Raw genomic sequence first — 24,155 nt, forward strand, 5'->3', positions numbered from 1 at the left:
TCTATATGAGCGCCAGGAGGACACCATGTTGTTATAGACCAGTATGGAGCACTGTAATGACTTGTATTGTATTGACTGAGACTGGGCTGACAGCCTTGCTGAGGGGAAAATGGATAGGTCCTTAACTGTCCATCAACAAGAGAATTTCGTGTTTTTCTCTTTTTTCCCTCTCCTTCGTCTTTATAGGCTGCACAGCTATAACCATCCTCACGTCCTCCTCCCTCCTCTCTCGTTCTCCGCTCTTATGTCTGCCTTTTCGCTTTCTTCCTGCACACACCCCCACACCAACATGTTCACACATCCCAATATCTTAGCCTTTAGTTCAGCTGAAGGACTTCATTGTCACTATTGTCTGGCGGGAACAATATCGCCAAAGCAATTTATGAAATGACAGCTTTCACTGATAAATAGATTATTCATGTCCTCAGTAGATGATTATTTGGTTTGAAAACATAAGCGTTAGTTGTTACACACGTGATGACACGTGTAATGACCAGTGATGTAACTGACAGTTACATTTATTATAATTTTTCTGACAATCATTTTAGCTTAGTCAATCACATTTAATCACTGCTATAACCACATAGTAAATAGAATGACACTAAATAAAGCAAATAACTCTCCCGAGGCCCAACAGTTTCCTTATGAAAATACATTCAATTCAAAGTCACTACTCAGTTTTTTTTATGTGAATCTGCACCAAATGTATTCTCATAAATATCAGGCCCCTACAAATGCCAGAGTTGTTTCATCAACACCCATGAATTCTTTGAAAACAATGAAAATGTTGAAAAAATCCTGGATATGCCCCCTGATCCAGATCCACCCCAAAATTTCATGGATTCTTTCTTGACCAGTATTGTATCCTTCCACCAAGTTTTCTAGTTACTCTTAAAGTATTTTTTTCATGGTCCTGCTAACTAAGAAAAGCATTAAGAAAAATAATCACCATGAAAACCTAACCTCTGGGGTGGAGGTAGCACAATGTTTAATACCAGATCTGAACTGCCATACAGGAAGACAAAGCCAAGCAGAGGGGAAGACACAATAACCAATTACATACAGAGCTGAGGTTGCACATTGGCACTGTCTTCTGTTTGACTGTCACAGTGTGACTTTTGGGTGTTCAGAAAAAAGTGACAGTTTGTTAATGTGTAAAGAATGATCTTATATTCTCACCTTAACACAGCTGACTATTTTTATCCATGTAAGCTACATGGAAATGTTGGCTTGTTAGTCGGTCAGTCCACCTTGATCCAAACTAAAATATCTTTACAACTATTAAAGAAATTGCTATTTGGTTATATAAAGAGGATGGCACACACATGTGGAGGTGGATAGGTAGGTTTGGTGGGGCACAGCTGCTATGTAGAACAGACACGGAGTGAGAGACTGCCAGATAAATCTCTCTCCCAAATATTTCTTTTTGATGATGTAGCTGCAAGAGTGACTCATTGCAAATAGAAATTAGTAGATGAACTGGTTATGAAACATATCTGGTGGTTTTAAAGTGATAAATTGCCTCATAGCTTGGCGTCATTGAGGATTCAGAGGTGTGTTGCTGTATGTTAGGAAAGTGAGGCCCTGTGCTTGTTTATGCACAGGAGATTACACTCTCTGTTTGAAGCGTGAGGAGTCCCTATATCTGTTTGCCTTTCCATCACTTGCAGTGCTGCAATATGTAACGCACAGTAAAAGGCTCATTTCTATTCCCAGGCAAGAAACCTAACTCCTAAATGTCATCTTTCCCAGAACAAATCAGAACAGCTCTGTGTTCAGTCTGCTGCTGCATTGTTTTTTAGGTTGTTCAGAAAAAATTAGGAAAGGTTTTCATCAGCCCAAGGGTGGTGGAACTTTCTCAACACATAAAGGTCTTTATACTTCACCTCAAGTTTAACATAAAAAACAGACAACAGGTTCTGTGATGGAAGAAGGTAGGACTGTCATTAAGAGCTGCACATTCTATTCTTCCCCTTGTGCTCTGCATGCCCATAACGTTTCTGTGTCTTTAAATGACCTGGTTTCCTCCCTTCCTCACTGCAGTTCCTCCAGTGATCCTGAGACTGGCTGAGCCAGAGCAGCGCCTCCACACCTGCATCGAGTTCACGGTTCGGGGTTACCCCCACCCCAAGCTACGTTGGTTCTACAAGCAGAAGGAGATTGTGCAGAGCGACTACATTCGGACTGAGATGGACTTCTACCAGGACTATCTGGAGGGTTGTCTGACCTTCCAGAACCCAACGCACATCAACAACGGCAACTACACCCTGGAGGCCAGCAACCCGCTAGGAACGGTCACAAAGACAGTGTATGGTCACTTCCTAATTGAACCAGGCATCATTGAGGAAGGTGAGTGGAATATTTCTGCTTGGTGGGTCTTCCTCATGGTACATGTGTTCAATGAGTGATACACAGTTGACAGCATGATCACAATAGACTATACTAATTGGTATAATCCAATTTATACAAGGTTTACTAACACATTTTGCCTGGATATCCCACGGGCCCACTCTTCGGGAATGAGCATCACCATTGGAACAGGCCTCAAACACTTGGATTTCTTGTCTTCACTACCTGCTGTGTAAATTACAGGTTCTGTTCTTCGTGTAAGAACTATTGGGGGCTTTTAGTTTTTATTAAAATCTTGCTTCACAGGCTGCAGGTTGTGCAGCTGATCCCTGTTGGCTGGATAGCAGCCAGGGTTCATCCACAGTTCAGTCAGGTAGATTGTTCGCCAGCAGTTCATCCTGAGTTCACAGGGAGGAGAAAAAAACGCACAAAGACTCACGAATTTCTCCCCATGGTCAATATTCCAAGGTTAATACCTTGTGTCAATTTATTGACATAGTGTGACTTTCTCTGTCTTCTCTTTTGCAGACATAGTGGAACTAGGTGAGTGTCTCAATTTTCAACTTTACACCTGCTATTTTTTTTGGTTTGTTCAGTGTTGTTAAGCACACACAGACAAACGCATCACTTGTTGGTTGACTATTATAGGCTCAGATCATTGTTTGTGTCAAAATGCAGTGGGTTTGATCGTAGCTGTAAATTAAGCCTTGAGTTGGAGTGCTGACTTTTCCACACAGTGTCAAAATCTATTTTTTTCTATACAAATGTTTTCTATAGCCTACATTTCAACTACAAAGATGAATGCATCATGCAGATTCATCTTACAGGTTTACAAAGGGGTTGGATGGTCAAAATCTTTTTGAGCCCATATATTATCTGTGGTGGATTATTGGGACTATTTAAAGGGACAAAATAGATTTCAAGAATAAAGTTGTAATATTATAAGAAGTAGTGTTTTGCTGCTTGTTTGCAAAGTATTCCTTTATTCTAATAACACTATGAATATTACTTCTAGTTAAATTAGAATTAATAATCTTATGACATTTTGCTGATGAAATCTTTATTCTCTTAATATTACAACTTTCCCCTTAGTTACAACAATATTTTTGTATTATTATGACATTACTCTCAAACTCTCCGATTTTTTATTAACAAGGACCTATTACTCCATCATATCTATCACGACCATAACCATGGAGAGATGTCCATGCTTGGATTATGCTCCCTAGTCAGGATTTAAACTGGCAGCCTTTTAGTCAAAACCTGCTTTTTTGAGACTGTCGGGGGTGAGGCTAAGTTTTAAACTAAATAATACATTATCCCTCATACACGCTCATGTCATGTTACTGTTCATTCTAGACTTTAAAAAAGCAGCTGCCATTCAGCGGCTTCTGCTGTTCCACAATTCACCAGCCACTTTGCTGCCTTTTTGGAGATTTGGGAGATTTTATGCTTCAGATGATGCTGCAGTGATGCCCTGCTTTACCTTCAGACAGAAAACATACACTCTCAAAATGAGACAGCTTCCTGCCATATTAACTGTCCTTGGTTTGATTGTAGTAGATATTCCTTATTGTGTTTATTGGGAATTGTATCAATGACTTACATGCGTAGAGTAGTTAGGCTGCTTCTCTAACCCTAACTAACTGCCCTCAGTATAAACAAGCTAGCTTCCCACCTCGTTTGCTGGTGATGTGCGAACGTTTGAGAAGCAGTAAGTGCTGTCATATAGCTTTGGCCCACACTCGACTGCATCGTAAATCTCTGGGTGTGTTGCGTGGCTTGGCCTCAGCCTGTTGTGACAGCCTCACTGTTGATGGCTCATACAAAGTGGGCCGGTCTGATCTCTGACCTTCATCAGAGTCTTCTCTCATCTACATATGAGGCAATTTTTTCTCATCAGCCATAGATTATAAAGCTGCAGCATGGCCAGGGACAGAGACGGATGGATACTGACTGTGTAGTGAGCTGCATTAGGCAGGCAATGACTCTATGTTGCAACACATACACACACACACAGTCTCTGCGAGTGAGGAAGGTGAGGGAGAGGTGTTTAGGTGATGAGAGTGTGAGACTGACGTGCTGACCCATGCTAATGCAGCTGAGGAGAGAGGAGGGCAGAAGGAGGAGAGGACAGAGGGATGAAGACTGGGGAGGAGGGACATAGATGGTAGTTATGGCACACACACTCACACACAGAGCCATGCACTTTAGTGTACTGTGTGTGTCAGAGCCAGTGGCAGCCAGTCTACCATGTGCTCATTAATTTGCCCACAATTAGTCTCTGATGTCCTGGCTGGAGGCCTCAGAGTGGAGTTTCCCTCACACCAGCTCATTTCATTTCATGGCTCTGCCTCTGTCCTCTTCTCCTTACACTCTTCAAACCTCTGAGCTTTGCCAAAGCCTCTTGTTTGTCTAGGTGTGATGTGCATTTAAACATCAAATTAGTCTGAATGGTTTTTCAGATTGATATGGCTACTCTGGACTGTTAGATTTCTGCCTGAAAATGTGGGTTTGATTTTTCAGATAAAGGTCTCATGTTTGATTTAGTTCAATGTGTTTTCAGCTGATTTAATTTTACCTCATTCAGCATTTGGTGCTCTGGGCTATATACCCTTCTTGTCTGTTTCTCTGCTTGTATAATTGTGTTTGGTTCTAAAACAGCTTGTTTTCATTATGATGTGCTTTTGTGTGCGTGCAACCATGAGCATGCAGTTGTGCAGTTGAAAAACAATCCCACGATCATTTTTCTCTAACTTAAATGTGAGACTTGAGTCTGGCTGAAACTGGATGGTACATTTCAGGCCCTGGTCGGCTCTTGTGACAGGTGTCAGACTTTAGTGTGTGTTTAAGGCTGCGCAGACTTTTAAAAGCCTCATAAAAATGCTTAGTTCATCAACATTGTCTCAAGCTGTTATGGCACAGCTGTTGAAGTCAATCCACTTCAAGAGTCTAATAGCAATGAGCCCTAGCACAAAAAATGGGAAAGATATTGAAAATATGCTTTAAATCATAGACACTGAAGAGCACAGCATGTCATCTTACTGTTGCCTTTTAAGCTGTGCAATAACCTGTGTAAGTGTTATACTTATTTAATGTGATAATGGGTGCATAAATAGATTCATACCAGAGAAGACTAAAAAAATCACTTATTCTAGTGCAGCCACTGTTAGTTCAGTACGGTTTTCACATCACAGCAAATGACAATACAGTAGTAAGAAATCTTACAACAAAAATAATAAAAAAACATTCTCAGTTCTTCCTTATTTACTGTAATTACTGTAATTATACCACAGCCATTATATACATACTCTCTTCCACAGCAACTGATGGCTGTTTTGTGTTTGTGTGTTGCAGTTACAACGCCATCAGATAGTCGACCAGATGAAGATACATTCGGGGTGAGTTTTCTCCTTAATGATGTTGATGAAACAGACACTAAAGAAGTTTCCCCTGGACTCAGCAGAGAGCTGCTGTGTGTTCTACTACAAACCCCACACTGCTTTTTATTTGTCAAAGGACCCTTGCAGAGTTCTGTACTGCGTGTTGACACGCAGCGCCCAGGCACTATGAAGAATATTAAAGTCATTTGTCAGAGTTGAATGTTTGGACACTAATGATGATGGTGACACACTCCTGCAGTGAGTGATGCTGTTTTAAAATGTTACGTAACGTGTGGATTCTGTAGAGTTTTTAAAACCAGTGCTGCTGAGTCGAGACAGAGATGCTAACACTAGAGTGGTCAGTGGGCTTATTGAATGTATTCCATGTTATGTCGTAACAGGAGAAGCTCTGCTGTGATTAACAACATTAATGATGACTGCAGTCACTGAGATGTGACAGTTACAGTTTTCTTGATCATGGGTGTTTAAGGACAGAGCTTAGCGGGATACCTTAATGGAACAGAGCCATCGTAAATGTTAATAATCAAACTTGTGTAGCACTTATTAGGCAGGAGCAGTGACACTGAAAATGTAAACACCTACATCATTGTTGTGCTGCAGCTAAAACTTCCTTTTTTAACAGTTCAAAGTCCCACACCTTATAGTTCAGTGCTACCTTTAAATGGACACTAATATTAATGTTATTTAAATTATATATACATACACATATATATTAAATTTGGCTTCCACAGGCCACAGAGGCTAGCAGTTTTGTAAGCCAGAAAATGTAAGATAAAATCACAGAATCAAATGATTCTGACATTCAGCAGACATATCATGAAATGAAAAAAAACAACTATATATGAGTAAATTTACAATATACCATTCAATGACAAGTTAACTATAAGGGCCCCCACCATTTCTGAAAGTCTCACCAAATACAATTCAACTAGTGAACTCAGAGCTTGGAGTTTTTAGATTACCTGTTTACAAGAGGTTGCATGCAGCATACAAGATAGCATATTAAAAGACTGGACTAACTAGATAGATAAGTGAAATTTCACTATTAACAGTTGAGACTGATTCACAAATGGTTGAATATTGTTCGCAGGACCACACTACATCGATTTCAAATGTGCAAGATGGCAGTGTTCGTTAGGTCTGTGGATGTTTAGATTAGATCAATAATACATTTGTTTGGAATTGTGAATAGGATTTTGTAAACTTTTTTTCATATTATTCATTTTCTATTTGATAAATAAACAATTTCCTGTTATTACATGTGCAATAAACCTCACAACTTGTAGCTGATAATGAAAAGAAAACTGCACTTTGTAAACAGTGCAGTTCTGTGCAGTATTTATTTTTACATATCCATATTGATATAGACTTTAGATAAGAAATAACTGAAACGAGGATGATAAGCCAGATGCAGCAGCTTCTTCAGAGTCACATCACACACATGACTTTAAAGTAACTGCTGCACTTTTTTCCAAACTGCACTGAGTTTAAAGCTGACTATAGATGAGGATCACATTTAAATTACATTCTGTCAGCTGGAATACATCACAGCAGACAGCTGTTTAACTTTTTTAGAGAGAAAGAGAAGGAAAAAAACATGTAAACACTGTTATGTGGGATCAACTCTAATTTGCAGTATTTAAGGTGATGAAAAATGAGGCAAAGATTATGAGGCACAGTCTCTGTCTGAGTCTGACACAGCATTTTGTCCCTCCCAGGTTTCCATTGCTGTTGGTTTGGCAGGCTTCGCCTGTGTCCTTCTCCTCGTCCTCTTTGTTCTCATCAACAAATACGGCCGACGCTCCAAATTCGGTATGAAAGGTAAGACTACACAAATTGTCTCACGAGCTGATGGGCAGACAGGCAGCTTTGTTTTTTGCCTTTCTGCCAGTTGCGTCATTGTGTGGAATCCATTCCACACAATCTCCAATCTCTATAAAACCTTTGTTCACTATAGAAAACGTAATGCAGCTAGAAGTCCTGAGTAAACCCTCTGCATTCTCCAACATTCCAAAGAAGTCGTACTGCATGTTTACTGAAGAACTACACTAATATCCTCAAGTGCCCCCTCAAGTGCCCCCCCCCCCCCCACACACACACACACAAACACACATACACACACATACATGCACACACACACACACACACACACACACACACATGCTGCACATGGTTGAGTATTGCCAAAGGACATACATTTGCAATTAGCCGTTCACATGCACATACTGTATACAGACAGCTGGATCAATACTTAAGGACTGAGAGAATGCAAACGAGGTCTATGCACTGAACATACACCTCATATATTCACAGTGTCTACTATATAGAGCAATTTCAGAAGGGATCCTGAATTAATTAGTGGACTCTGCACTGTCGATCATGCTGAGCAATTCAATAGGATTAATATGGCTTTCGTACATGCTGAGCTTTCGTTTTGGGCCCGCCCCAGTTTTTGCTGATGTCTCTGGTGTTGGTGTTGTCCGAAGAGGTAAAACCGCTGTAGCACTGATCTACAAACAGATGAAGAGAGGAGGGTAGTGGCTCAGGTGCTAAGGTTTAGGTTCAGGTGTTTGTCTCAGTTGGCAGGCTGAGTGGTGGCATCTGCTTGTGTTTGCTTGTCTGTGTTGGGCGAGTTTGTTTGCCACTCACAGAACATACAGTACATCCTCAGCTCTTTCTTCAATATTTGGAAAATGTCAATAATATATATCACATTTAAAACAAAGTAGGTCTTCTTATGATAAACTAGAGGTGATTTTCAAATATCAAGGCCTGAAAATAGGCCAAAAATAAAATAAAATGTATGTGGTTTGAATTTTGTACTCTTATGGACAAGTCACCATGGGTAAGTGTTGATATAGTAATAAAACACACTAACCACCCCCACCCATATTTGGTTCCCGCTACATCTGAGCCCTTGACGATAAGTGTAAAGTAGCAAAAGCTACGGCCACCTCTTAATAGCTACTTTACAGGATAAGTGTTTGTTACTTACCTCAGTTAAGAAGCCTCTGCTGTAATTATTTAGGGGGTGTCAATTATTACATTGGACTAAAGCTGCCTCTAATCAAGAATAAGTCTCATAGTTAATTAGGCTTTGCAGTCGTGTTTGTAATGTCACGACATCGTCAAATGTCAGGATGAATTTACGCAGCGCAAACAAACTGTTCCGACAGACAGGAAACAAAAGTCACAAATCCGGATTGTAAAGAAACCAAAAAGATAATAACAACAAGATGATGTAAACAAAAGCTCACACACTGTACAAACTTATTACAAATCCATGACATGAAGACAGTGTAACCCTCTGTGTTTGTATGTATGTGATAAGATATAATTAGTGTCATAGCTGTTTATTAATGGTGCACCTACTTTCCAGAAACTTCCTTAGTGTTGTGAAGCACCATAATCAGGTAGATAGCAATGCATTTTACAAGTGTTTAAATACTGATATTATCCGCCCACATCTAAGAGTCAAGTGAGATAACTCACGTTTGAATTGTTTATTACTTCAGCAGAAAAAAGTACGATTCTTGTTGTGGCTCTGAACTCGTCACTCCCCTCAGACCCTCCCAGGGCGTGTATGCTAGATTATTGTTTATGTATTATTGTTAAACCACATACAAAATACAATAGTATCAAAAAAGAGGAAATATGCTTCAGCTGCACCAGATAGGGCAACATCCTATTTATAACCGCAGACACACAGGAATAAACATACAATAGCACATTTGAGAGGAAGCAAACACAAAACAGAATTTAAACACCAATATCTTTCTATTCACATAAAAAGAGCCGTGCAGCTCAAGCTTTCTGAACCAGCTCTCAAACATTGCTCCATTTGTTTTTGGGATCTTTATTTAATTTACAGTCCAGTAAATGCACCACCTGAGAATCAATATGAGTCTCAGTGTAAAACTCTACAGCCCTGACTTATATTTACACTTACTATCAAATACAAGTGGGCACTGTTTAATAGTGCTGGCTGCATTCAGAGCTTAGCATGTTTTAATGGTCAGGATGCCCACTGTTACTGTAGGAGTCAACTCTTAGCACAAGGATGCTTCAAATGCAGTTTCAGTACTCTCCAAGCAGCAGCGCTGAAGAAGGTAATTTGTCTCCCTGATGACAAGGTCCAAAGTTCTCTCGGACACTGTAGGGCATTTATTTGGAAATTGCATTGCAGGGGTATCTCACATGGAGCCACGTGGTTCTCCTGCAAAGCTCACCACGCCTTACAATATGTTGAGATTAGCCGCTTTGCTCAAGTGCACCTCAGCGTTTTCTGTCGAGAGACAGAAGAGCATTTCTCATACATTTTTCTGCGCCCACAGTTTTTTTTCTCCAAACTAACTTGCTAGGTAACTAACAGCTTTTCCATGAAGGTCAGTGTTAGGTGGAGAATCAGAGGGAGATATGATACTGCCTTAGCAGTGTTCTGCCTTATTGTCACTCTAGTGTTTAGCTTTATGTCTTTGGGTCATAATTACCAAATAAGAGGCATCAGTTTCAGTGCTGCCATGTTTCATCTTTTCGTTCTCCATCTCCAGACTGCAGATACCTGATCCAGTTCAGCTTAAATAAAGATGCTTCTCTCCTCTTTCAATGTGAGTGATGAAGGAATAAAGACCTAAAGAAAGGTGATGTCAGCGTGGACACTCTTTCAAGACCTCACGCTGCTCTGTACAAAGGCCTGATTTCTCAACGTGTGTGTGTGTGAGAGAGAGAGACAGAGAGAGAGAGAGTTTTCTCCTCCCACTCTTGTTCTGGAGAATCAGTCTGAAGAAGTCATTACCTTTGGATGGAGCCATAATGGATTTTCGCTCCACTAAATCACTGGGGCTCTTTTGGTTGTTGGAGTTTGAGCACAGACCCTTTCTGGCGATCCGATAAAAATTCTGTTTTTATGTTTTTTTCTTTGATCTGGTCGGACCTGTGCATGTGTGTGTGTGTGTGTGTGTTTGAGGTACATTCAATTGATTTGCTAGGCTTTCAGGTTTATTCACAGGCCGTCTTGCATTTACAACTCAGAGTGATACACTGCTCCTCTGTTTATGTGCATAAAATTGTGGTTTTATGAAAGATACCTGTCTGCATATGTGTAGAAATATATGGTGTGTGTGTGGGGCCGCCATGGCTGAGGGGGGTAGAGCGGTTGTCCTCTAACCAGAGGCGGTTCAATCCCATCTGCATGCCGAAGTGTCCTTGAGCAAAATACTGAACCCGGACGTGCCGCTCATGGAAAAAGTGTTGTATGAATGTGTGTGTGAATGGGTGAATGGCAATAAACTGTACTGTAAAGCACTTTAAATGGTCATCAAGACTAGAAAAACTCTTCATCAAAACAGAGCCTTTACTGAACATCCATAGATAACCTGTTGTTCTGATCAATATGCTGTCAACTTACCTTCCAGCAACAACATCTAGCAGAACAAGCAGTGGCCGCGTCGTTCACATAGTTATTCACACCAGTGGGTTTTGAAATGTCTTTCACAAAGATCTTTGTCTGCAGGGAATCAATGATGCTTCTTTAGAAACAGACACACCGCATGTCAGTAATGAGAATTCTGCTCACTTATCGTATGTTCTTATGTTGTGGTAGAAAATTACCCACCTCTGCAGCTGTAATTGCAGCCGATGCAAAACAAAATGTGTATTATTTGTGTTCAGGCCTATTGGGTGCACTAGCTATATTCAGAATGGGTGCACGTAGACCTGCCTTTAAAAACTGTAATTGACTACAAAAACAGAAAGAAATTCAGGGAAACCTAAAATAATCTCATAAATATTTTTGTCATCATTACAAAACAGCGTCTCACGCAGTCCTGGATGTTGGAAATAAAATCATTTTGAACTAATTCTGAGGATCCCAATAGGGCTCGTGAATCAGTGCCACATTCTGCATATTTCTGGGTCTCTTCCACAATGGAGGTTGGCAGCTGCTGAGTGTTTACATAAGGAGCAGATGATGCAGGCACTATTTTTGGCCACATTTCACTACAGAGTTTTGACTGAAAATATATATTTAACAAAAGCACTCAGAGGTTACAAGTCAAAAGGAACTGACAGATGATGTAAGAAACAGAACTGACTGCATTAATGTAGAGAAGGAAAAACACTGTTTATTAACCCATTAAGACCTAGGGCACAAAATAGAAACAAACTCTAAATCAAAAATGATCTTTTAAAACTTTATAAAACTCTTCTTCAAACATGTGTCTTACCAACTGAGCCTTAGTTAGCAGGTCAGTTGGAAGATTATTTGGGTCTGAATCTTCTTCATTGTTTTTGTCAATTAAACTCTGCTCCCCTCACTTAGTTCATCAGTCATTCATTGTCTAAAACACTACTTTAAAAATGTTTTTGCAGGTCAAGAGCGCTAACAAACAAATAAACAACAGTATATTTCCTGTAATGCATTTCGCCCTTTGAGGATTTCTGTAAATCACAATGTATTTCATTAGTTGCATGTCTTCAAAACAATGAGATCATATATATCTCAGCAGGCTCTAAGGGAAAAGCATGCAAACATCACACCTAGTTTTAAAGGTATATACACACATGTTGCATCAGGTCTAAATGGGTTCACTAAATAAAACTTAGTTATAAATTGTTATATTCAGTTTATGACATATCTCATCCGCACAGCTTTTATAAACAATTACTTGGGGGGGATGTTTCTGTTTCTGTAGAATATTGTGAAAAAAGTTTTAATTTTCAGTCACTGCTTGTTGCTGCTTTCAATTTTGCTCAGTAAGAAAAGATGCTTAGGGTTGTGTGAGTAAAACACGAGCTGCTCCTGAGGTGCATTTAGGCAACAAACAGCTTAAAAGCTTAAAGTCGGTCACATGAGCCACTAACGGTGGGCGAGAGCTATTGATGCTACCGAGAAAAGTGAAAACACAGTCTGGAGCTTAATCGGTTCATTTTTTGAAATTCTGGGTCAGTTTTGATTTAGCAGCTATGAAACCATGTTTTGTTAATAACTGCAATAGCAAAGTGATTTGAATTTCAAATCCGTGCATCTGACTCTTCTCCGTACAGATGGTGCCTGAGTCTTAGCGTTATCGTATCTTTTAGCCCTGAGAGAGCGATGGACATTATCAAAACAGGGCGTTAAGCTGCTCTTTTCTATTGATCAAGACAAACTGGATGAAGCTTTAATGATCCTGTGTAATTAGCCATCAAGTAGAACAGTCAATAAATCCACAAAAATGATTTGCAAAATAAATCAATATGTAGTTAATGTTTTTCAGCAAAAATGCCAAAGTAAACTCAATATGGTTGACTGGCAATTTCATTATAGAGTTGAAAATTGTGACAATTTTCAATTTAAGTGTTGGCCACACTGGATAGGGTAGCCACGTTTGTGCATCGTGGAACTTCTTTCTTGACAGTAAAAAAGGTCTTTCATCACAGTTTCACTGTCCATATCTGTCTAATATGTCACTAACGTACATTTTGCAACATTTCCTGCACCCATTTCAAATTTAATTAACGTTTCTGTTGACTGAATCCATTCAATTGTTTGAACAATTCTTTTATCGTCATTGCTGGACCGCAAGACCCTACTTTAATTTATGGACACACATCCTGTGTGAACAACTGAAACCTGTGAGACGCAGCAGATCAGCGACGCAGCCGTCACATGTTGCACACCCAGGCGTGACTCCATTAAGACAAAAGTTTAATTTATTTTAATCAATTGATCATTAAAAATGTATAATCAATCAAAAGCTGCACCACTACAATCAAACCTATTGCATCTCCTATTGATGTTTTTCTCAGCTCTCTATCAAATGCGTAATTATACGTTTCGCACTCACACCAGCCTCCTATGATAGACGTGCACAGGCTCAGTGCTCAGTAGTGCATGTTGTGAGAAATGCACTTGCGACAGAGGTCAGACCACCCCCGGATTAAAACTTTTGAGTTAATCAGCATAGACAGTAGTCAGGTTTACAGACACCCAGATGGAGATGTAGGTAATGCCCACCAACACAGTGACACATACACCTACACTGACACACACACACGAACCATACCCTGCGGCAGGCAGCTATAGCCTCTGTGATCCAAGCATGTGTGTCAGGTCGGCTTACCCTCCTCTCCGCTACATTACCTGAACCAGGCCTGGGGATGATCAGTGCTCACAAGCACAAACACACACACAAACACACACACACAAACACAAACACACATACACACACACACACACACACACACACTGCAACATTTACTGCATCACTGCCCCCCTTGGCCTCCAGTGGCCAGAGTGAGCTGTGCTGCCAAGCAGCGAGACACGTCTGTCTAAAGAGAGACAGACAGATAAGAGTGTTAAGCAAATTTTCCACAAATAAATATTTCAATTAAACTTTAAATGTTTTCCTAAATGTGGACCTGCTAAAGAAACTGAGTCCATTCAACATATAATGCAACAAATGTAATGAAAGGTCAAAAGACACGTGTACATGGACACCAATATTTCAATATGAAGCAAATTAAAACTATAGCCTCAGTAAGACATGTTGCTAACAACATTTTTGGATTATCTTCACCTGAATAAGGTCATACTAAGAATAAGCAGTAATCAAATTAAAATGTGTTGAGAATTCTGACCTTAGTCTAATTATGTAGATATGTTTATACTCACATTATATTATTGGTGGGCGAAATTACCTAGAATTAATATCACGGTTAGTAATCTCCTTTGGGTTTAAAATTCAGGTGTCGAACACATGAGTCATAATCAGAGCTCATAATTGGCTGTTTAATCTAGAATAAGGTCAGTAGTCAGATAAGATTGCGTCCATATTTATGTTAACATACTTCTGTGTATTTGCAGGTGCTCCTATGTTATGCTCCTTTTTATTTCTACTCCACAGCTTTCCTGATGGGTACAATTTTACTTTCATTATATAATACTGTGTTTATCTGAAAATAGTGGTAAAACAAATAGCTCACTGGACATTTGCTTTTAGGTAATAATGAAAAAAATCTTGAAAAAAACAACAATCTTGCTGTTTGTTAGAAAATCACAGAGGGCAGAAAATTGGCAACACTAAGTAACACTGCTACTTATCGTAGACAGATGGACTCTTGTTATGGACAGATGTTTTAGGGACATTTCAGGAGCCACTGTTGAACTATGGTGTGAGACTCTCTCACTCTCACTGTTACATTGTCTCTTCTTTTGCTTTTCAAAACATAATTCTATTCATAAAATCCTTTGTCTCAACCAAACATAGGACATATCTTTTAAACAAAGAAAAAGGTATGAATGTTTAATTTCTGTTCACTCTCCTTTTTCACCAGTGGCACAGAGATTCAGACCGTAAGTGTCTTTTCTTCCCTGCACAAACCGTGTTTACCCTTTGCTCAGTTGCCACAGCAGCAGCCACCCTAATTGGCTATAATTCATTCTTCTGAACGCAAGTGACAGATGGGGATTGTAAGGGAAAAACAGCAACAAGCACACGGCAAGTGCTTTTTTTAATAAGCATTTCATAATATATGTCTTCCCAGAAAAGACGTCGGCAGCAAGTGAAATTCGTCTTCCATTATCTGTCGTCACGTTTCATTGTCCTTCAGACCATATCTGCCGCTGACGCCACAGTGCTTTTAGTGAGGAGCGACCTGGATGCTGCTTGCACTCTCTCAGCCACAGCATGATCTCAAGTGTCTCCCTCCTCGCTCTTTTTGCACCTTGTATAGAAAATGAATACAAATACAAAAAAAGGGATGTTTACTTATTTACAGCATCTCACTTCAAAGTTTCATGAGAACCTTGTTTTATAGTTTGGCTGTGGTGCTGTGTGTCCCTGGATGGAGTTGGAGTGCAGGGTGACCCGAGGCTGCTGCTGCGGACATGATGTTCCTGGTACAAATAGGATTGCTATTTTTTGTTTTATTTTATTTTGGACTTCGGACTGTCAGCACTAGACTGCTAATAGCTAAGTGCCTGCTGTCCTCTCAGAGTCTTTCTGCGTGCCGTGCACCGCTGTGCTGTGCCATGCATTGTAAAGTAACACCCAGAAAAAGGCCAGGCTTTGCGGAGTGGTCTTGTTGAATGCACTTTGAATGGGTGTTTGGAAGCTTCTCCCCTTTTAAGCCTTTGCTATCAATAGTTCAGAAGGTTGTCCTCGGTCTTCTAGTTTAACATTAGCTTAATATAGCATCTTTAAAATGTCAGGATACAGATGGAGGATGAGAGGAAGAAGCTGCACGTCTCTAGCACAGGCTTTCTGAAAGGCTGCGGCAGTTTGGTTCCATCCCCGGGGGCACATTTTCAGAAAATAAAGTGTTGGCTCCTTTTTACAGCCATGGAAAGTTACAAGAGCTATAGCTGTGTTAGGGAACACAAGCACTTTGTTTCATAATGAATACAAATGTAGTTACACTGTAAACCATTTAAGAGGAGGGACTGACTCCAGTGCAGCTGAACAATAGGTTCATGTAAATGCATCAGGGATCACTTCTACATTTCCATGTTTCAATTAGTATTGATCTGGGAAGCTCCTCAACTGCTGCTCCCTCCTTTTATTGTGGGCTGCAACTCAAATTGAGAAAAATTGGACTGTGAATCTAAACAGCGCATGTCAGTGCTACTGTTCTGATGTCAGTCCAGTCATGCATATAGCTTTTGATGCTATCACACCATTTTTAAACCTTTAGTGAGCCATTGGTAGCATCACACTTGTTAATATTAACCCTACACAGCACACACACTGTCTTTGTCAGCCATTTACTGCCAGACAACCTTTTTGAGAACATGAGTTTTGCTCAAATTCCCATTGACAATACGTATTCTCTGTGAGAGGTGCGAGAATCTCTATCAGCTAATCATAGCCACATTTATCTGTGCTTTGGGCTTTCATTCAAACCCCCAAACATAGAGTATTTACCCTATCCTATCCTGGAGGACATTACTAATAGTTATTGCACTCATATTCTCAGCACTTTAGATGAGGCCTTGAAATAGACTCATGGCTGAATGGTGTTGATGAGTTTCTTCAAAGTAAATGAACATTAGGGGACTGAGTCTCACTAGACCACCCTCTTTGAGTACAGTGGAGTCAGCTTGTGATAGCACTCCTCACATCTTGTAGTGCAGGACTGCTTGTTCCCTGTTGACAGCACAGTGTCAGCAGGAGGTGTTTCTAAGTGATGCTCTTGTTCTAACCATTAACAATCCTGTTAAAAGCTGGTTATGGATTTTTTATTAAAAGATAAATGAAAATGCCCAAAATTGTAGAAGCAGAGAAACTTTGATTCCTCAGCTGCGGCGGTCTACAACAACAATGTAAGCAAACGTGGGAGAGACAGTATAGCCTGCATTGTGAAACTAGCCCTGGAAAAGAGGCTAAGATGTGCAGCTCAGTCATGAACCCCCAACCCAGGATGTAGCTCAACATTTTAGCCCTCTGTTTCCCTCTGGATACCCCTGGCATGACTCCAGTTTGGATTTTCTACTTGAGGAGAATGATGCTTCGCTTATTATAGCACTGCACCAGAGAGCCTCCACTCAGAGGTGGGAAGGTGATTCTCAGGGTGTGAGGTTCCTGCCTAATTTCTTATTTATGTAGTTATTTTTCAATAAAAAGGGAGAAAAAGAGAGGCATGCTGTGGAGGATTTTAGCCCCCACTCTAACCACTGGTTAATTCAGTGTGAATTTTAGCCACCGGCCGGGCAAACTGCTCACATTATGTAACAGCCAAATGCAGGGTTCTGCATGCTCACGCCTACGCTGCAGAGGATTGTGATTCTTTCATACTGACAGATTCAGAAATGCAAGCTAAAGCACAGGAATTAATTTCTTTGCAAAATCTATGACGATGTGGCAAGGTGTATAATGATAAGGATCACAATAATATAAGATACAAGCCTATATACACTTTAACAATGTGTATATTACCTTGAATATCAAAATATACTTGTTTTATTACTGCACCCATGTCCTCAAGTGACAGTAATTTTCTTAGACAGAGACAGGATTCATGTTGAACAGTACCAGCACTGTGCTGTATGTTTGATAGCAGCAAATTGCATTACCTTTGTAACAGTGACATATATAAGGCATCTCTGTGCATCTATAAAATATATATTATATAATTAATATGTATACAATAATTTGCTATATTATAAAGAGTTGGAACTGGACCATATGTGTAATAATAACAAAAGCCTTCAACATATTATTCCACAGACTATACTTTTTACTCTACATTCATTTATATACAACCTTCTTTACTCCACTATATATCCCATGATAATTGTTCTAATATTAAAAAATGTACTTTGTTTGTTTAATAAAAACAATGCAGCAGTTCCAACGCAGGATTCCAAAGGGAAATTATGTTGTTTTTTCCACCTTTTTTTAGAATTTATTCTTGTGGAATACATACTTCTTACTTTGTTGAGAAAACTGCATCATTTTAAGGGCCAGTAAGCCTGAATTTATAATGGTCAGGTAGCTTTCCCTGTGTTAAATATGGAGCACTTTCCATCTCCATCCCCATATTCCCATCGGCCCATCTTCCCATCAGCCTCTCTCCAGTTTGCATTAACACACCTCTGGGACCAGCAGACCGCAGCCGCTGTGATATAGATAGTGAACCAACCTCCATCTTTCATAAGGCTGGTTAAAGTTTTAGCTCAGGAGAGTAATTGTTGTGTAATGACAACTAGGGGATTAATTATTCATAGAGGCATGCACACACATACACACACACAAGCCTTTATGAATATCTATAGATAGATAGATAGATAGATAAATACCTAATACAAATCTCTCGTCTCTCTGCTCTCCTCATCTATTTGTGTCTCTCTTCCCCAAACCTTTCTCCCCATTTGTCTCTCTTTCATTTTATCTCCTTCTCTCTCTTTTTCTCCCTCTCTCTTTCCACACTAATGGAGTTAGTGATCACCGGGGATAAAACAATTAAAACAAAATTCATTTGAATGAATTAAAGAGTCGGGAGCTGCAGTGGCTGACACTTCTCAGGCAAGACAAATTATCCTGCAAGGCTGGTTTAGTAGCATTTGACAGTGGCCTCGTCCCACCTCATTAACCTGTGCATTAACCCGTGAAAAAGCGTTGTTAGTACACAAAAAAAGACAGGGGGACAAATATGTGAGGAAGGAAAGGGTTAACACACAGTGTAAATGTTGCTGTAGACACTTCTGATGGACTTGGCCGTGTGGCGTACAGCTGTTGGAGTGAGCCTTCAAAGACAATGCGGTGAATAAAAAGTCACCTTCCTGTCACATCCATGCATCTTCCAATATTTTCAAGTTAGCCGCAACAGGAGACGCACAAGATTTGCAGCCTGGCTTACGAAAGACTTCAGAGGTTGTTAAGGAAATGCCAAGGCCATCTGTGCTGCTCTAAGAGGGTGTGAAATGAAGATGGAGAGTGTGTCACACTGCGATGAGAGGTCATTACTGGCTCCTCAAAGGCAGCAGATTATGTCAATTTTACAGGTCACAGTCTTGTGGGTCACTACATTTTTTATCCTCTTCGTCTCTGTGACACCTTAACGCTCGGTAATGAGTCCAGAAGTGTCTTGAGTTCAAATGTGCGTTAAGAGCTGTGATGCTCAGGAACAGCAGTGTCGCTGGTGATGATTAGATGCAGCCAGATGGCGTCAGGATGATGCTTCTTGTGCTCAGAATAACTGCAACAATCACTCTCTCTCTCTCCCATGGCAGATTGTCACTTTGTGTGTTTATATGAGGTGTAATGACTGAACACACACCACAGGTTGTACATCTTACTGGCTCAACAAAGTCGTTTCCATGTGACTAGACTGTGTGTCATCCAGGGCAATTCGATTTCTGAGGAGTTTTATGTTGTCCCTGCTAAAATGTTCTGAAGATTGACACTGAAATCATACTCAGCTTAAAGCCCATTCTGTTGCCAGGCCTCACCTCTGACCTCACCATTGGGATAACATGATTTCTCTGCAGGGCGCCGCATAATAATAGTAAGTTAGCCAATAGGCACTTTGGCTCTTGACAGAACTGTAAGTGGTCAGACTGCACTCTGATATTTGTGTGCAAGCACAACGCCATGGGAAGTGCAAATCCACAGGAAGTCTTTACAAATCAAGAGATTTTGTGACAAGAGAGTTTATGCACTTCATTAAATTATGCATTTCTTTCTGTGTCAGGGCACCTTTTTATGTATAGACAAGCACACGGATTATTTGTTCAGTGAAAGCACAAGAAACTGCTCTGGATTAATGACTAATTTTATCTGTAACATTAGCATTTACAACCACTTGGAGGATGTATTCCTGTTTTTTTCGATGGCAGATCATGCCTGCCCACTGTCTGTGCTCTGAAACATCCACACAATGTTCTAGTTTTCACATTTAAAGTTTATCGTGCAAATAATTTGGACTAGTGATTGGACTCCTCTGAGATGTTTTTGACTGGATTTTGATTTGATCTCATGTTGTCACATCTCTATGATTTCTATCACATCACAAGGTGTAAACCAGAGATGTCAAACTCAAGGCCAGTGGGCCACTTCCGGCCCGTGGTACAATTACATAGGGCCTGCGATAAAATATCATGTGTCTATCTTAACTGAACGAGCACCCTTCCTCACCTGCCGAGTATTTGGTGTCATTAAATTATTTTTCTAGTGTTCCAGAGATCCCAGTGCCTGTGTACTGCTGTCTGTGCCCCGCCAAGTTCCCCCACACGCTTTTCTCTGTGATGAAGATGAACAAAACCCCACACAGGAGTCGTCTCACTGATGCACACCTTCACTCCATCTTGAGAGTTTCCACAACACAGAACCTAACCCCAAACATTAATGAACTGGCAGCCAAGAACAGACGCCAAACATCTGGCTCTGGCACATGGAAATAAAAGAACAATGTAGCTGACCTAAATATGTTTTCGTTTGCAATTTATCCAATATCCTGTCCATCCTGTTTAATAAATGTTGACCCTGTTTGGCCTTTGACGTAGTCCCAGTTTTGAATTTTTGCCCTCTCTGTGATTGAGTGTGACACCACTGGTGTAAACCATTTCAGATACACAGTATGTCACATCAAACATTATGAATGAGCAGCTACAGTTTCTGTGTTGCAGTCTGCCTCAGGAGGTGATTACCTATTAATCAAGCATGTTTGAAGGCCACCTCATGATACTGAAATCCTTCCACTGCAACAACTGAGCAATCCTCTTTCATCAAGGTTGTGTGTCTAGGACTGTGTCCAAAATCACTCACTAATAATTATAGTCCACTTTAGTGAGTCCGAATGTTCGGTGAAATTTTTTATTCACTATACAGTGCACTCATTGCCATAATGCATCATTAAAAATTGTGTACAACAGATGGTCACTAACAGAGCAATATCTACCATCATGCATAGCGCTTGCGACAGAGAGACGAGGAGCGAGGGGCACAGGAACTGCCTGACCTGTGATATAAATGTAAATATGAGCAAAGCTGAGCATCACAGCACAATCTGCAGCAAACAAGTTCAATCCTACATTTAAACAGTATCATTCCAAATGTTTTTCTATTAGTTCTAAATTTAAAATAAACATTTAAAATGTATTATGGGATTTTCCACCAGCCAATGTTGTAGCTGTTAATCCTTCAACAAAGACGTCATTACTTGCGCAGAGAAAATGTGCCGAGTAGTGTCGTTTTTTCTATTTCTGATGAGCTCACTATAAAGTGCTCTATACAAAAGACCCTATATTGTAAAGTAGGCGTTACTGAATGAATGGGTGATTTCGGATACAGCCCGCTTCACCAAAATGCGGCAAAAAAAATCCTTAGCAATAGTGTATGTAGCACAAGTTGACTCTTGATTGCACATGCGCCCATTTTCAGGAAAGAGTAGCCCACTGTGTTTTGAAGAACTGAGACCTTGACCTGCTCTTACAGCAAAAAACTTTCCTCCATTAGAGCCAGGTCTGTTCCGCGGTCATTCTTTATTATAAAAAAAGCTTCTGTCCTCCTGTTCCATTAACAGAGTTTTTGAAACCCTTCCGAGAATCCAATGGGTGCTCTGATATTGCATTGTAGCTGTAATATTGCATTTCAGCTGCTTGGCAAAGTAGCTTTATTTCTGTGTCTGGACTTCATGGCTGCTAACTGGCAGGGAGATAAACCCTGTGTAGCCCAGGGGAGCGTGGTGATGATGAGCTAAACAAACAGGCTAACGGTACCACAGCAACACAGAGGCAGCTGAACACAGCATGTTCTTTACACATGGAGAGGGAGGACAGATGAGGAGGTGTGAGGCAGGATGGGAGAGTGAGGACGATGGGGGAGAAATCACAGAAAGGGAGGAGAGACGACATTTGTGTTAAGGGAGCTCTGAAAAGCTGCATCAGCTGTGTTTTAGCTAATGGGTAAGATGGCGACTCTGCTGACTCTCCTCTGTGACTGTGGGGACTAACATTTCATTGTGGTATTTTCAATTCTTTTTACCCAGAAGCAACTGAGGGGCTCTCAAACAAGTCTCCCCCCTCCTGACAGATGTAAGGTCAGCTATATAGGTTTATATGTAACAGCTAGGAACATTATAATAACGGCACCATTACAGCAAAGAAGACACTTCAAGTAAAAATAAACATGCAAAGCTGACAGTGTTATTAGAACACTACAACGCTGCACATTATGGGATGCAATAAACTGTGAAAAGGTCTACAGATGTGCTGTGGTGCATTTGTGTGTGTCTGTGTATGTGTGTGTGCTTGGGAACCCTTGATTTAATACCACCTCCAGGGACTGAGCATTGATTTAAGAGCGTCTTCATGGCGACCACAGCAATAGGCACTTTCTGGGTCATGTGAGAAATGGCATCCTTTAGATTTATATATCAACGCCTCCCATCCCCTACAATCACACACACACATGTACACACAAGAGCATATTTGAATTTGGATAGGTTCAGTAAGTCTACACACAAACTGAGAAATGGACAAAGTCAGATAGAACATACTTATTGTGTGTGTGTGTGTGTGTTTGTGTCCATTACCTTTTGCTCTGTCAACAGTAAAACTCAGTTGAAGCCTATTTCCACTGTGCGAGGTGTAGCAATATGTTTTGGACCAATGCTGTAGCTAAGATAAGATCCACGCTATTGCAGCCCACAATCTGATCCTGCTGCTGTGCCACAGGGCAAAATCCAATTTCCTCCACACTGCGAAAAAAAATGCAAAACAAGTAAAGCAAAAACACTTTTGTAATCAATGATTCATCGATTTTTTGCATGAAATGACTATTTAACTTATTATGCATATTCCACTAGGACGATGTGTGGCAGCTAATATAGTGTTTGTACTCGCAGGAGGATTTTGTCAGAGTAATTGTACGATAAGGCCTGGCACGTCTTTAACCTGAGCTATTGTGTCTCTCCGGCCTTCCTCCACCAGACCATGTTTGCCTCCTCACAACATGACATTTAGAGCGCAAATTGTCTGGCCTTTCAGAGGCTGGACTGTCTAGCTCATACTGACAAGACAGACAAAACAGTTCCTCAGATAACTGCTCCTTCCTCAATTATTAGACTTCTTTGAACTGAAAGTTTTCTACTCTGCGCATGTCTGTCATCTCGTAGCGATAAGCAGGGCGGCCCACAGGGCGGCTACAACTCTGCTGTTGATTTGCCGCTGTACTTTGTCACTGAGTTGCTCAGGGTGTGCGGGGGGCTTACGACAGGTCAGCATGAGACTATCCAACCAAACCATTAGGCACATACTGATGAGCAAAACATACCATTTGTTAAAACCTATCTGAACAGAAGCTGTCCAATTATAGCTCAGCAACTGTAACTAGGCAAAATCACACTGTGTATTTTTGTGTTTAGAGTGTTTCAATACCTTCACACCTCTTCCCAATATTTAAATAATTATTGAGAGCAAAGAAAATGTATCAGGTGTGACTGCTAATTAAATATGTGCACGTCAATCATAATAACATCTGTATTGGCAAAAAAGTGATGCTAGCCGCTTGTGAGAGATGGACAGGCAGTTTGCAAGTGACAAAATTGTTACATTTGACAAGTTGATATAAGAAGCTACTATACAGATATAAGGCCTGTATGTTTTTCTGGTTATTCTGACACCATATAAATGCACAATCTGTCCTGCTCTGTTCACACTGTGAATCAAGATTACACTGCAACAACCTGAATCCAGCATTAATGCAATTTTATGCATTAACGCAATTTTATGCATTAACGCAATTTGCCAAACTCTAGTACTATATTGTTTCCATTGTAACAATAAAAGTTATACATGCTCTTTGAATAAAAAAGGGAAAATATCTTAATTTCATCTCCTGCTTTCATCCTAATGCTAATTTGCATAGATCATCTGCAGGTGATGATTTTTTTTACCTTGCTTCAATCTTTTGACCTGTAGCC

The 24,155-nt window shown here is 40.3% G+C and overlaps 1 protein-coding gene across 5 annotated transcripts in view; it reads left to right on the top strand.

Annotated features, from left to right (window-relative positions):
* ntrk3b (neurotrophic tyrosine kinase, receptor, type 3b) overlaps positions 1-24,155 on the top strand; it is a 159,532-nt gene that overhangs the window by 80,165 nt on the left and 55,212 nt on the right. For 2 of the 5 annotated variants that reach the window (XM_020079640.2, XM_020079643.2), the window contains exons 8-11: positions 2,044-2,349; positions 2,878-2,892; positions 5,707-5,750; positions 7,472-7,574. In XM_020079640.2, coding sequence (XP_019935199.1) covers positions 2,044-2,349; positions 2,878-2,892; positions 5,707-5,750; positions 7,472-7,574 — 468 coding nt within the window. The remainder of the gene's footprint in view (positions 1-2,043; positions 2,350-2,877; positions 2,893-5,706; positions 5,751-7,471; positions 7,575-24,155) is intronic. The other 3 variants (XM_020079642.2, XM_020079644.2, XM_020079641.2) reach the window with 2 other exon arrangements.

Source organism: Paralichthys olivaceus, chromosome 1 (genome assembly GCF_024713975.1).
Source record: "Paralichthys olivaceus isolate ysfri-2021 chromosome 1, ASM2471397v2, whole genome shotgun sequence".
In the NCBI taxonomy this organism is placed as follows: Eukaryota; Metazoa; Chordata; class Actinopteri; order Pleuronectiformes; family Paralichthyidae; genus Paralichthys; species Paralichthys olivaceus.